At 39.0% G+C, this 15,263-nt stretch overlaps 1 protein-coding gene across 3 annotated transcripts in view; it reads right to left on the bottom strand.

Moving 5' to 3' along the window:
- Positions 1 to 15,263, bottom strand: part of ARFIP1 (ADP ribosylation factor interacting protein 1) — a 74,932-nt gene that overhangs the window by 39,246 nt on the left and 20,423 nt on the right. For all 3 annotated transcript variants that reach the window (XM_026647856.2, XM_026647855.1, XM_024207628.2), the window contains 2 exons: positions 14,121 to 14,222; positions 287 to 395 (listed from right to left, as the gene is read on the bottom strand). In XM_026647856.2, the coding sequence (XP_026503641.1) occupies positions 287 to 395; positions 14,121 to 14,222 (211 nt within the window). The remainder of the gene's footprint in view (positions 1 to 286; positions 396 to 14,120; positions 14,223 to 15,263) is intronic.

Genomic DNA, 15,263 nt, shown 5'->3' with positions numbered 1-15,263 from the left:
ATTAACTGCAGGCTAGTTAAAAGTTACTTAATCTAATATAAGTTTTCATTAAAACCCCTTGACAAGTGGATATCAATTTCTCATTTTAGCAACCCAGCAACTAAGGAGAACACACATTTCACACCTAAGGTATACATTGCACATCAGAATTACACTTCAGCATAAATAGCAGTTAAACAGCTACAGAGTTTGAAAAGAGTCTTAAGAGGTATGCCTTTAAAAATATGCCTAAATCAGGTAAATTCTTGAAATGTAAAAATCATGTAGGTATACAAGTAGTTTTTACCTTGAAATGGCCCTGCTTCAATGACTCCCTCTTTGGTGCTGTCAAAGCCATGAGATGTTATTTGGGTTTCCGAGAGACCAAGTCCAACTGGTAACGAACGTTTCAAATCCTTGGAAATGTTTGAATAAAAGGGAAAATCCATATAAAAACCTAGATAAGGAAACTTTTAGGCACCATAATATCTTTTCAGTTGCATCTTAACCAATTCTGTCTATAGCCTGGAACTTGTCTTATGGTGTCATGGCATTCTATTGTGATGCATTAGTAGCAAACATTTACAACGTAAGACACTGTTTTACAATGTGTGTTAGATGAAACAGTTTGTATGCTCATTTTAAAAGAGAGTGTTGATTTGTTAAGTATATGAAAAAAAATGAAAAATGAAAAACAAAACAATACTTTTCCTTTCCTTACCAATGTCCTTACAGAAGAAAAACATGAAGGCAAGTTCTAGTTTTTCCAAGTGGTTGAGTGCAAGATTAACTCCTAGAAACTAAAGAGTTAATAGTAATTGCTAATAGAAGGTTTTCCTGTTGTCCCGGTCTTCATTTAGACTGAAAGTTTTTCTGGATTCTGCATCATTTCACTTGTTCTGTAAAGTGCCAAATACATCATGATGCCATTTAGCACATTTTACTCATTCAAAACACTGTGAAAACACTAATAAATCCTTAAAGCTGGTCTGAGGTGGGAGAGTTAGTATTGTCCACGTTTACAAATGGAGAAATTGAGGCAAAAGATTAAGGTACTTCCCAAAGGCTATGCAGCAAGTAAGTCAGGGTTAGAAGACAGAATGCCTTCCAACCTCACAAATTTCCCTGTTCCACACTATGTAAAAATAAAAGTATTAAAAACAGCAAGCAGAAGACACAGACCAATAACTCAGTCACATCACAGTAGATTATATAATCAGAAAACCTTAACTGCTGACATGGAATTCTGAATCTTTCTAATCTTAGCAAGGTGAAAATAAATAAATAATAAAGGAACAGATGAGCAATGCATGAAGTATGCAGAGAAAAAAACATTTATTTTCAAGATGCTACTGCAAGGCATATGTAGTAACTTCTTCTAACATTTTATATATCTATATATCTATATATATATATATATAGATATATATATACACATACATACACACACACACACACACACACACACACACACACACACACACACACTATACACACACAACTAAGAATTAATATCTTTAAAACCCAAGTGATTTTTTTAATATATTACAGAAGTCACTTAATCTGCAAGCTCCATGGGAGTTGCTGCATAGGTGTGATATTACCTAAAGGCCAAAACTGGCAGTTAGAATGTAGCACTGAATAATCCCAATACCACAGTAATAATTCCCTGCAATATAAACCAACTATCAGGAAAAGAGAAAAAGGAAACCTACAAAACACACAAACTCCAAAGTAATAAAAAGGTATCCTTAGCAGAAGAGACACTATACTTTGGTTAAACTAACCATGATTCCTGATTATTAGTTATTTATAAAGGGCCAAACAAAAAGTGAATAATTTAAGTGCAATAATAAAGAAGGAAAAGAAATAAGCAGCACCGTGATCACTGGCTGCTTCTTGGGGCATGTCTACACACACAGTGCTGCAGCGGCGCAGATGCACTGCTGCAGCACATCTGGTGAAGACGATTTACGCTGATGGGAGAGCTCTCCGATCAGCATAATAAAATCACCTCTGCAAGCAGCAGAAGCTATGTCGGCGGGAGAATTTGGGCCACACCGGCGCTTATGGTCAGTGTAACTTATGTCACTCGGGGTGATTTATTCAGACCCCCTGAGCAACATAAGTTCTGTAGACATAGCCTCAGGGCTTGTCTTCGCTACTGGCCGGATTGATGGGCAGCGATCGATCCAGCAGGGATCAATTTATCGTGTCTAGTATAGATGCAATAAATCGACCATCGATCGCTCTAGCGTCGACTCTGGTACTCCACCTCAACGAGAAGCGCAAGGGGAATCGACAGGAGAGCGTCTCCCATCAACACACTGCAGTTAAGGCACTTCAAGGCACCTCAGTAAGTAGGTCTAAGTACGTCAACTTCAACTATGTTATTCACACAGCTAAAATTGCTTAACTTAGATCGATCCCCCCTCAGTAGTGTAGACCAGCCCTCAGTCTCAACCTACCTATGGGCACTAGACTCCTATAAAGCTTTGTATTTTAAGCTGAATTTCTAAAGACTCTATACTCCAGCCCCCCCATACCCTCTGGCCGATTCTTCATCTGAAGACGTGGAAGCCAAGCCTCTTTCCTGTGAAAGTGTTAAAATTCTCAGCTACTTGTCTGTACTTTTAAGGCCCTTCAAAATCTATTTCCCCCCCCCCCCCCCCCCAATTCTCTAATCTCCATAGCATATGTGTACTCTCACCGTCACTCTACTGATGAAAGCCTTCATTGCCTGTTTGCTAAGTTTTGACAAAAGTACTTACATGTTTCCTCCCTCCCCTTTAGAACTCTTCTGCTACAATGCCTATAAAAGCCTCAACAATGGTATGGCAGCTGGCATGCTGTGATCATTGCCCATCATAGCAAACAGTATTGTCTCATTGTTTCTTGGTGCTCCCATCTGTTGATCCACCTACTGCATCACTTCTTATATTACAACCAAAAGTATAAGCTCTCTGGGGCAGGGACCATCTTTTTGTTAAGTTTGTACCAGTTTGAATATAATGGGACACTAATCCATGAGTAGCAGCACATAGGGGCCCTACAGTACAAGATAATAAATAAACAGAGGACTTACAGTAATTTATTCTAGTAGTAAACTGTATTACCAAGACTTAATATATTGTGAAACTGAGGTGGAATGGATAAAAACCTATGATTTTTAAAATCAGATTTTTATTTAAATTGAGTTATTTAAAATCAAAAAAATTTTAAAACAAGCCCAAAATTTCAGTGTTTATTGATGCAGAATATTTAAAGCATTTTTATGTATTGTAGTAAATTACGGGCTAACTATTGGCTGTCATAAATTCAAATTTAATTTTAATACAGAGACAGAGGAAAAGATCATATTTTTCTAGTCAACTCACACTTTATAAATATGTCAAAATAGCATGTTCTTCATTAAGTAAGCATCTATTATTTTCAGTCTAAAAATGGAGCAAATGCCGGTAAACTAAGCTAGCTAGATTAAAGCTAGCTTAGGTTCCGGAGCAATGAAGCTGCTTCAGCATGCACTACAAGCCCACCCAGAATTCTGGGTAATTACTCACAGGGTTATCCTGCACTGCCCTGGCTTCACTGCTCTGGGGCCCAGGCTACCTAGGGTATGTCTACCTGAGCTGCAATCACAGCCTGTGAATGCAGTATAGACATATCCTTAGTGTAAATGCTATACAGTATCTGGTTGCAAATCAACATGTTTTAATGGCAATACCAACCAATGACAATCAATTTTATTTTTTTTAAAATAGTGGAAAGTAACTAAAAAGTACAAATACTAAACAAGAATAGAATCAATTATTTAAATCAGTGTTCTTGCTTGCCAATTTAAATTGGTGATTTAAAAATCAGTCATCTCTGACCTGAGGGGTTTTGTTTGTTTGTTGAAATAAACAAAAGAGGTGTTTGTTCTGGACATACGAGTTCTTGCATGAAAACTTGGGTTAGGTTTTTTGGCATATAATCTCAGACACCTAATTATGATTTATTACAAAACACTCCTAAATAAGAAGGCTGCCAACAGCCCGTAATGGTCTTGATGAAGGGATTTATCACTGACAGTTGTTATAGAAAAAAAATTGAGATAATTTGGAGAAAAACTGTGGGGAAAAAGTGAGAGGCATGATATGTACATTCCTATTTACAACAGTAGATAAATGATATGCGTGTCATGGGAGACTTATTTTTGAAGGGCGCAGGGATAAAAAATAAGTGGCTTTGACTTGCATTCCCTCAGAAGCTTGTTATTTGGTACAAGGTGGGCAGTGTGGTGAATAACCTCATTTTAAAGGAAAGTGACTATACTTTGTCTCATTTGACTTTTTTGTTAGTCCTGGGACAAAGTCCATGCAGTTGACCTTCACTTTGTCAGTGTAGCACCTATGCAGTCCCCAACTTCCATTGATGCATACATTTAAAGACTGAAGAGTGGTTTTACCCAGAAAGGTGACCCCAAAATGGTATTTTGTAATCTGTTGCATCTGACTCCAGAGCTGCACTGGTACAGCTGCTCTGCTTTAGTGCTTAGTGAAGACGCTACCTATGCAAATAGGATTTTCAAAGTTATAGGGATCTAAAAATGCTGAAGGTGCCTAGTGGGATTGTTAGAAGTACCTAACCTTAGGTACTCTTGAAAATACCAGTAGGCACCTACTTGCATCTTTAGGTGCTTAAGTATATTGCAAATCTGGCCCCACGTCCTTCCAAGTTATCAGAATTACTAGATCTCATCCTCTCCCAACTGATTTTTATTTATAGATTGGAAGAGAAAAACAAGCTTTCCTGCTTTTTTCAACTTCCAATTTGCTTTTCAACTTTGCTTGAACTAGTCCAAATGAAGAAAATATTCTCTGCACTGAAACCAAAAATAATTGGGGCAAAAGTTCTCTCTACAACAAACAAACTACTGATGGTCTGCCAAAAGTAAATACCGGCATTTGCTCCATTTTAGAATGAAAATAATAGATGCTTACTTAATGAAGAACATTATTATTTGGAAATATTTATAAGGCTTGAGTTGACTAGAAAAGTCAGATGTTCTCCACCGGTTTCTGTTGTGTACAGTGATCAACAGCACAAGTGTGGAGTCCCAGGAGAAGTCTTGTCAGACTGTATATTCCAACATATAAAGTATCGATGCCACCGGTACTGATGAAGCAATGTAGGTCACCAAGGAACATGATCCACCAGCCTTTGAAGGCTCATGGTTGCGATGTAGTTTCAAAAAAGCCAAGTTAGCATGACGACTTCTGGCCCTCTTCTTGGACAGTATCAGAGACTGCAGTCAGTCCTGAGTCCCATCTGGAGATCTTTGTTCTTCCCTGCCTCCGGGAATGGAAGATGTAAGAGCAAGGACTGTGGACGCGCTCTGCCAACACAAGGAGTATTGTGTGGACATACACAACCGATGTAATTAAAGCGGCTTATGATCGTTGATGTAACTTAAGTACTACTTTGGGAGGAAAGTGGAATAAAAAAAAAAAACCTAACCCACTTATGCAACCCATTCATAAGAATTTAGGGAATTTAACTGGGAAAGACTATATATTGTTGTCTCCTTAAGGATGAATCAGTCCTAACGAATAAAGCAACAATTAATGCAGATTCATATTACCTTCTTTTACATTTTTTCAAAAGCACTGAAGTGACTTAGGAGCCTAAATCCGATTGTCAGAAGTCATTTAGGAATTTAAGTTCCACTGACTTTCAACGAGACAAAACATTGGCTCTGCCTGTTCATCATGTCCCATCTATTCCTCACTATTAAGATACTTGCCATGGTCACTTTTGCCTTGACTAACATGGCCTCCCAGTTCTCAATCCCCAGCCTCACCAAGGGTGTCCAAAATACTCATTGTAAAGTCATCTTCCTCCCACTACAACCATATTACACTTCACTTTGAATCCATCTATTGCTTTCCTGCATTATTACCATTCTAAGCTCGCCTCTTAAGCTAAAATGCCCCACTATCTTGCCCGCACCTACATGTGTGTTTTGGTTTTCCTCTACACCGGGGTGACCAACCCAAGCCTGAGAAGGAGCCAGAATTTACCAATGTGCATTGCCAAAGAGCCAGAGTAACACATCAGCAGCCCCCCCATCAGCTCCCCTGCCTGCCCCCAGTGTCTCCCACCCGCAGCAATCAGCTGTTTTGTGGTGTGCAGAAGGAGGAGGAGGAGCAAGGGCACAGCAGACTCAGAGGAAGGGGCGGGGGCCTTGGGGGAAGGAATGGAGTGGGGTCGGGGCCTGGGGCAGAGCCAGGGGTTGAGCAGTGAGCACCCTGTACCACATTGGAAAGTTGGCGCCTGTAGCTCCAGCCCTGGAGTTGGCGCCTAGGCAAGGAGCCGCATATTAACCTCTGAAGAGCCGCATGTGGCTCCGGAGCCACAGGTTGGCCACCCCTGCGCTACACTAAATTTAATTCACTTTGCTTACTACTTACTCCTTCTATCTCTTTTTCCTTCTCCTGGCCTCATGCCTTAAATCATGTTACTCTTCACTTGAAAGACTTCTTTTCCTCCTCCACTAAGCCGTTTCTGTCTTCTCCACATCTCACCTTACAATCCACCTTTCTGAACAATTTCTCCTCCAGCCTGATCAATAATGTCCAGACCCTTCCTCTTTTAAATGGCATGAAATAAGCCACCTGGCAGCAGAAAATAAAAACCCACAAGTTTCTAAGGTTTGTTTTTATGATAGGAAGCAAAAAATGGCTTCTCCAATTGAGACATTTTAGTTAAATTGAATATAATTGCCCAAACTGGAATTTGGCCAGGCCAGAGATAACATACCTAAACTTAATAAAGGTGAACTGGGATCTTACATGACTACAGGTGATCACGGCTTTGATTTCCAACTCATCTAAAATAGAGCACCACAAGAAGCACACCACAGTGTTCTCTACCACCAGGCTGGAATACTAGCTCAATACTGACTCAGAAGGCATAAGAACTTCCTAAAGCACCTGAGTTTCCTTTGTTAGTCTCCCATGTAAGTGCTCTGACCTTGCATGGCTTATGTGATTTGACAAGATTACAGCCCAAGGTGTTATGAGTGCAGGTGCAGTGAGTAACAGATCTTAAAGATACTCTTTATTATGATAATAGCACATATTGAAGATTCACAATGAAGCTCAAGTTTCCCACGCTGCCAGATATCCTTTGCTATTGGCAGCATATAAAGATGCTTAGAAGAGTGCTTGTGCTCTGGAAGAGGGCAAAAAGACAGGAGGAAAGAGCCTGTCCTGCGAGACAGAGGGAACAACAACAACAAAAAGGAATTTTAGAATGCAATGCACACATCAGGTTTTGTATTTTCATAAAGTATTTCAAACATAGAATCTCAGGGTTGGAAGGGACCTCAGGAGGTCATCTAGTCCAACCCCCTGCTCAAAGCAGGACCAATCCCCTGACAGATTTTTTCCCCAGATCCGTAAATGGCCCCCCTCAAGGATTGAACTCACAACCCTGGGTTTAGCAGACCAATGCTCAAACCACTGATGCATCTGAAGAAGGGTTTTTTACCCACAAAAGCTTATGCCCAAATAAATCTGTTAGTCTTTAAGGTGCCATCAGACTCCTTGTTGTTTTTGTGAATACAGACTAACGTGGATACAGACTAACACGGCTACCCCCTGATACTTGATAAACATATGAAAGTAAGTTTGTAAGATAACAGTATTTGGGCTCTTGGGTAGCCTAACTACAACAATTTTAGAACTTTACCTAATTTTAGTTCATTCTTTAGAAACTCTCTTTCGGCCAAACACATGGCATGTTTTCAGATTACAAACAATAATGCACTTTCCCCCATCTCAGGGTCTGGTTTGTTAAACAACGTTAAGTATTCTCACCTACATTAAAAAAACTGAAAGCAAGTATTTGAATGACAAAAATGTAACTTTTCTCACACTATTCATGTTGTAAAGAGTGTTAACTACAGGACCAACAAGTTAAAAAATTGCAATCTGCTGAGTTTCCTCCAGCAAACAATAATAAAGGGGCTGTGCCAATTAGTCATCCCATTAACACTGCCATTACTAATGGACTTTAAAGATGCATAGACACTAACAAAACCAGTATGCTTAAGCATGCTTTAAACTCAGATAGTTTTGTCTCAACCATACTATGTCATAACATAAAAACAAACTTTTGGCCCAATACAGCTCAAAGCTACAGCCCAGTTCAGTCACTTTAAAGTTTACATCTATCATAGTGGCTGGACAAACCAAGTTAGAATTTCAGTCATAACTGTACTTAAGTAGTTCTTGATAGCGCACATGAGGACAAGTGAGAATACTGCAGCTCTTTTATGAACGATTTTAATTAAGCGAACAGTGATTTCATCTGTCTTTTTAATTATTAATTTGGATTTTGTTAGAGAACCAATTGTTTACTGGAGGTGATGCAAATAGTAAATATTGCTCTATTAACATGTTACCAAATATTTTTTTTAAAAATCAAGTACATTTGGTAACTCGTGTTTTATTTAACAGTATATTCCTGCATGATGCTGTATGCAAGTACTATAAGTGCACTTTAGTGCAAAAATTAAACAATACCACCATTTTACAAGTACTCAGAAACAGAGAGAGAGAGAGAGAGAGAGAGAGAGAGAGAGAGGGGTGTATTGCAAAATCAGATATTGCATTTGCTTGTGCATGCATAGAAATGGATATATGCAGAACAGAACCTCAAACTGGTCTCTAATGTTACTTTGTTGCTAAAGGGTATATTCCCAGAGCAAGAGTTTGTGTAAATTACATTAACACTGAACAAGACTTGCACAGCTAGATCTCTGTGCATACAGATGAGAACAAATACGCCTAAAGCTGCTGAAATATCTGCAAAGTTATTACATTCACAAAATGCAAATGAAAATATGGGTCGAGTCAAGCGTGGGGGTAGGGTTGCCAACTTTCTAATCACAGAAAACCGAACACCCACCCTTGCCCCACCCCCCTCCCTCCATCGCTCACTCGCTCATTTTCACTGGGGTAAGGCGGGGGTGAGGGCTCCAGCTGGGGGTGCGGGTTCTGGGGTGGGACCAGGGATGAGGGGCTTGGGGTACAGGAGGGGGCTCTGGTCTGAGGCAGGGGGTTGGGGTGTGGAACAGAGTATGGGCTCTGGGCTAGGGGTGTGGGCCTCAGGGTAGGACCAGAAATGAGGGGTTCAGTGTGTGGGAGGGGCTGGGGGTTGGGGTGTGGGAGGGGGTGAGGGGTGCAGGAGGGGGTGCAGGCTCTGGGGTGGGGCCAGGGATGAGGGCTTTGGGGTCCAGGAAGGGGCTTAGGGCTGGGGTAGGGGCACAGGCTCCAGACGGCGTTTACCTCAGGCGGCTTCCAGATGGCATTTACCTCAGGCGGCTCCCAGAAGTGGCTGGCATGTCCCTCCAGCTCCTAGGCGAAGGGGCAGCCATGGGGCTCTGCGTGCTGCCTAGGAGCCGGAGGAATATGCTGGCTGCTTCCGGGAGCTGCAGGGAGCCTGCCAGCCCCGCTGCGCCAGCAGTACCACCAATCAGACTTAACAGCCCAGTCAGTGGTGCTGACTGGAGCCACCAGGGTCCCTTTTCAAACGGGTGTTCTGGTCGAAAACTGGACATCTGGCAATCCTACGTGGGGGCCCTAGATCCCTGAGTGGGGCACTACCACAAGTTTAAAAAAGCAAAAAAATATACTAAAATGTTTCTCAACTGAATCCAACTTATTTAAAACAAAAAAGACTCCCTTGAAATTTAGTCCATTTACTCATCGTAATCACTTCCACCACCCTCTTTTATTTATGAAGTACTACTATAATTGTACAACTGAAGTATATTCCTTCCCCCAATCTTAGGTGAACTCCTTTAACCATTGCTGTGCTGGCTCTGCCTACAAACTAATAAATTAATACGCGCAGCAAAGCTGAAGAAATTTCAGAGCAGTAACTAACACATTATATATAGTTTTACATTAAACACAGAAATAATGACCAAAATTACAGGAGAAAAGGAAAAAGCAAAAGAGGAGCATTAAAAGTAACGAAGATGAAGCAAGATGAATAATACTTTAAAAAAAAAAAGGCATAATAATATTGATTTTGGAGACTGACAATAGTAAACAGATCCAGAAAGCTACCCCAAAGGAAACAACCTATGAGCCTTTAATCTTTTTGCGATAATTCTGATTATCACACATTCTAAGTTAAGAGGGCGTCTCACATGTGAGTGTAAAATTGTGCTACATAATCAGAGTTTCTAGATCACCATTTTCTTAAACCCACTGGTTTACAGTAAATATTTAATAACGTTTCCTTACTGCAGATGGAAGACATTCAGATCTCATCTTCAGGCTTCAGAAAACTGATGTTACATGCACGCTATGCTCTGAGGATTGCTTGTATTTTCTACTTTCTAGGTTACTAAGAAAGTAGGTAACTTCTGAAAGTCAGTGAACAAAAACAAAAAACAAAAAAAAAACTAGCTGTTGCAACTTTTCATAGGTAACCATGAACTAAAGCTACTATACACAGTTACATACAATTACAATTTTCTATAGTTAGAATCTATTATTTAGCCACTATGACACAAAAAAATCCACTTATTTTGCCTGCACAGTGAATTTAGAAGAGAACACACAGATTCTCTGAACACCATGCATTAGCATGTATTAAATTTTAATATTTTAAAATGATTAATAAAACTTCCTTGAAGATTCTCAAATACCATTCTTACTCTAAATCTGATTTTAAGTTAAAAACAAATTTCCTCTTAATCTTTGCACAGTCATGCATAAGTTACAAGAATTGGAACAGTTGCACAGGTTTAAAACATGACAAGTTTTCAGACTAAGTAAATTCAACAATTTTGGTTAAAAAAATATAAAAACTTTTTTTGTGTATCTGCCTGTATTATATATTAGTCAGCACCCAGAATACTGCTGATATTTTCTTTGGGCAACAGTAGATAAATACCCTTTGAATGTAGGTGCAAAATACCATGCTTAGAAAGTAGGTAGCTCCATTTGGCACCTGGATAGCTGAAAGCTCACAGAGTTTTGTATTTTTAAGATAAGCATAAGTTATTTGCTTTATGCACCACACAGCAAAATAAAAATCAGAATTAACCGGAAAAGCAACTATGTAAAAATGGCATCCCGTTACTATGCTCTCTGTGAGCATTCAAAGCCACATCTGCTTAAGCACTTACTTTACTAACTAAAGCAAGTTTCTGCTACTTTTTACCTATTAGCCCTGCAGAGTCAAAGATATAGCAGAGTAAGTTAGAATTCTATTCAAGCTTGGGCACCAAAATAATTGTTAGCCTTGCTCCAACTGTGGGATCTTTAGCATAAATACTCTATGACCATAAAAGAACTGAAGTTAACTTTGCAGATCTGGTAGTTAGTGATTTTCAGATATTTACCCTTTAAGTTAAAAACAAACAACCACCACCACCCTCAAACATCACTTTCTAGTCTAACAACATTTATTTGGTCTATTTTAACATTGTTTACCATACAGTGTAGGTTTGCTGCCACAATACTAACCAACCAAGGACTGAGGAAACTCCTTATAAAATCCTTAACAGATTACAAGCCCAATGCTTCTCCCTATTGCATAAGGCCCAAGTTCATTGCCACTGCAGAACTCTAAGTTCTGTTTTAGTTGCCCTAATCATTCACAATTACCTTTAAGATAATTCATTTGTAATTTTTCTTTTTATTTATTACACATATCCTGACTTTGGGGGCCCTCTTCAAGTTCTCGTTTGACAACACAGATTTAAAGTCACTGAAGTATCTTTTCTCCCATAACGTGTATTAACAGCATAGTCATGGAAACTCAAAAGGACACCCATCCAGGGTGACTAAAAAATATACTTATGACCGGAGATAAGAGCAGTAGTAGCTTTACATCTTTATTATTGGACACCATATTGTGTTCCATCCCCATTAAGTTCCATTCCTCTTGTCAGCCAGTCACTACACCTACCTGATGACCACAAACGCAGATTGTGTTATCCCTGAAAACAATTCTTCCAGCCAACAAAAAATCAGTTTCTTCCTCACTCAAGGATCCAGTAGGGATCTACTAATTTTTCGGTCCTGCCAGTAATTTTTTCTTTTTAAACATACAAAAAATATCCCCAGTTCAGTGTTGTATGGGTCTAATTCTAATTCATATTCTACTAGAAGATCTCCCTTAACTCTAGGCTATGAGGGTAAACAAAAATGTAGAGCAGGAACCAGCCTTTGTTTTTACAGTCTAAAAATGAAAATGTCCAAATCTCTATGGCTTATACCACAGCAGCCCCTGCTGGTCAGTCAAGGAACAAAGGATTAGCTATCAATTAAATGTCTGGGGGGGAAAGCATGTGTGTTGAAAGAAATGGCACGTGCACACAAATTCTTTACCATGTAATGTAAATGTTACCATTTTTGTATTTCATCTTAAAGAATGGAAACTATTGATACCATATAGCGATAGGTATATTTCATATAGATATGTGGCACGAAAAATTCAGTTACCCAAATGAACAGAACTATTACACTCCTCTGCCTTTTGCAACACTACTTGGTGCAGTTGCATACAGAAGCCAAGGTGCAGTTACATGTAATTTTAAATGTGCCACCTCTTATTTTAAGCCTTTTGAAGTGGCCTGCTTTGTAGCAAGTAAAACTTAAGAACCAGCTAATTGTGTAAACTAGCTGCATGTACAGTATTTGCATAGCCACACAAGTACCCATTTTAAAAATTTTAATGAATAAAAACTTGGGGGCAAAAACCTAATGTAGGTGCGCTTTTTTTTTTTTTTAATTAAGAGAAATTTTATTACAAATGTAAGATTTACATGCTGGACTATGAGCTATATGGTACATTACTAGTGGCAGAGTTTTGTAAATGTACAATAGTGAAAGCGTAAAGTAATTTCAGTACAAACTTACTCCAGTTTGTGATGTCTGCTTGATTTTATCTATTTTAAATTTGAATTTTTAAATAGAGCTTTTTAACAAGTTTTTCCATTAATGCTGTCAGAAGACTGCCAAGATCACGGACATCCCCTTACCTCCTCCAATAGACATTTCATCCACAGAGAAATAAAATTCAAGGTACTGCTTGTTGCAAACTAATTTTTTCCATATAAAATTAAGTTTACAACTAGGATAGAAGTGTACCAAAAACCCCAAATATAAAAGGCAACCTGAGGCACCAGAAAACATCTGTCTAATGGGAGACATTCTACTTTCAACTCATAACCCCAGTAGTAACTGTAGTTGGAATTTGGGTGACGTTACACACAGAAAGAAATAATACAAATCTGTAAGTACTTAGAGATTTTCTTAAGTCTCTACAAGAAATACTTAAAAGTGCTAAACATATTTATAGATGTATCTTAACTTAATGCTTAAGGGTGAACAAGACAACCTAGTAGTCCAGAAGGCTATCCAAACTAACTTTAGTAAGCTCAAATTTTTATCATATTTCTGTCTGTTTAATAAGCTACTAGAATGCTTTTCCATCTCGTTTCTTTGAACAAATATAAGCCTGCAGGCATCTTTATGTAGCACAGTGACACTCAGACTGAGGCTTGCAAGCTGCAAGTGGCTCTTTAATGTGTCTCCTGCAGCTCTTTGCAGCACATGATACTAAAACACTGTGTGATTTAATTATTCACCAGTCTAAGTTATTAAAAGCATCCTGATAGGTTACTATATTATTAACCCATTGTAGTTGATAAAATAATACTTGGCCAGTCATTTTGCTGAGAGAATAATAGATATATAAAAACTAAGTATTTCCCAGTCATACGGTTTAAATAGAACTACATATTACTATAGTAAGTGAAACAATGAATTCACACTATTGTGGCTCTTTTGGGAAATGCTGATCGCTAATTTGGCTCCTGAACCACTGAGGACTGAGTAGCACTGATGTAGTAGTTTGTAGTCTAACCTTCTCCCCAACTACAAGAATAGGCATATGTTCACCTCTGACATGATAAAATATTAACCAATCTAGCCTTCTGTGAGTTCTAGGGAATCAACCCAGGCCAGATTCTGTTTATTACATATTACCTTGTATTCTCAGCATTTCATTAATTGGATTTCTGATAGTGATTTAGTGGTAATTAACGATGCTGAAGAAATTCTTTTTACCCTGTTAAAATTGCGTTCACGTGAATCTTCAAGCTCTCCATTACTGGTCACAGGAATTTCTGCTGCTGAATTTTTGGGAGACTCTTGAGCCATTGCAAACTCCTACAGTGTAAAAAGAAACAGGTTAGTATTTGCCAATACACCAGAGTGACTAGCATATTATAAAAGTACTCGACAGAATATTTAACAATTGATTTTACATACCAGCTGCTGTTACAAAATGGGACTCTAATTCTAACATTTCAATGATACACTAAAACTGAATTCAGTCAGTATTTTAAATCACACAAAACCGAAGTCACCGTGTGATACACAACTTGCAAAAAAGTATCTAACACAGTTCCATGATTTAAGAAGACCAACAGAAAAGTTAGGACCTGACCCACATCACAGCGTTGGGTAATTAAAGAATGTTATTCAGTTTACAAAATCATAGAATACCAGGGTTGGAAGGGACCTCAGGAAGTCATCTAGTCCAACCCCCTGCTCAAAGCAGGACCAATCCCCAGACAGATTTTTGCCTCAGATACCTAAATGGCTCCCTCAAGGATTGAACCCACGACCCTGGGTTTATTAGCAGTCCAATGCTCAAACCACTGAGCTATCCCTCCCCCCATCTATATGTCCAGATAGAATCTGAGAGGTAGAATTAAATTCAGAAGGCCCTAAAGAAATAAACTTTTTGTACTTGTAAATGTGCGCACCCAGAGGCAGATGGTACATACAGCATCTGTCATATCTCACATATTCCAGAGTACTTAACAATGAAATGAGCCAAGCTTGAAAAACCGCACTCATCATGGCAAGCAGCATGGAAGAAGGAAGTGGCTTTAATCATCAATTGCTGCAGAATTTAAGCTCTTGTTTTTAAAAAAGTTATGATTCTAGCCCTTCTGTCCCAATGTGGAACAAATGTTACCAATGCAGCGCTGTCTTCTGGACCAAACAACTATAGTGTTTCTGTTGCTGTTCATGGCTCTGCCAGAAGCAGCAGAGTCAAATAAACAATCAATACTTCTGCTACTCAGAAAGAATAATTTCAGCTTCACACTGCTGCTGCTTGGTAAAGCTGTAAGCAATAGCAGACAGTTTCTGGAACAATTTATGTGAAAGTAAGACCCAAAGGAAAGAGGCTGAGGAAAG

The sequence above is a fragment of the Terrapene carolina genome, unplaced genomic scaffold, assembly GCF_002925995.2.
Source record: "Terrapene carolina triunguis isolate 2854851 unplaced genomic scaffold, T_m_triunguis-2.0 Scaffold66, whole genome shotgun sequence".
Classification (NCBI taxonomy): Eukaryota; Metazoa; Chordata; order Testudines; family Emydidae; genus Terrapene; species Terrapene triunguis.
This window is presented reverse-complemented; position numbering and strand designations above follow the sequence as displayed.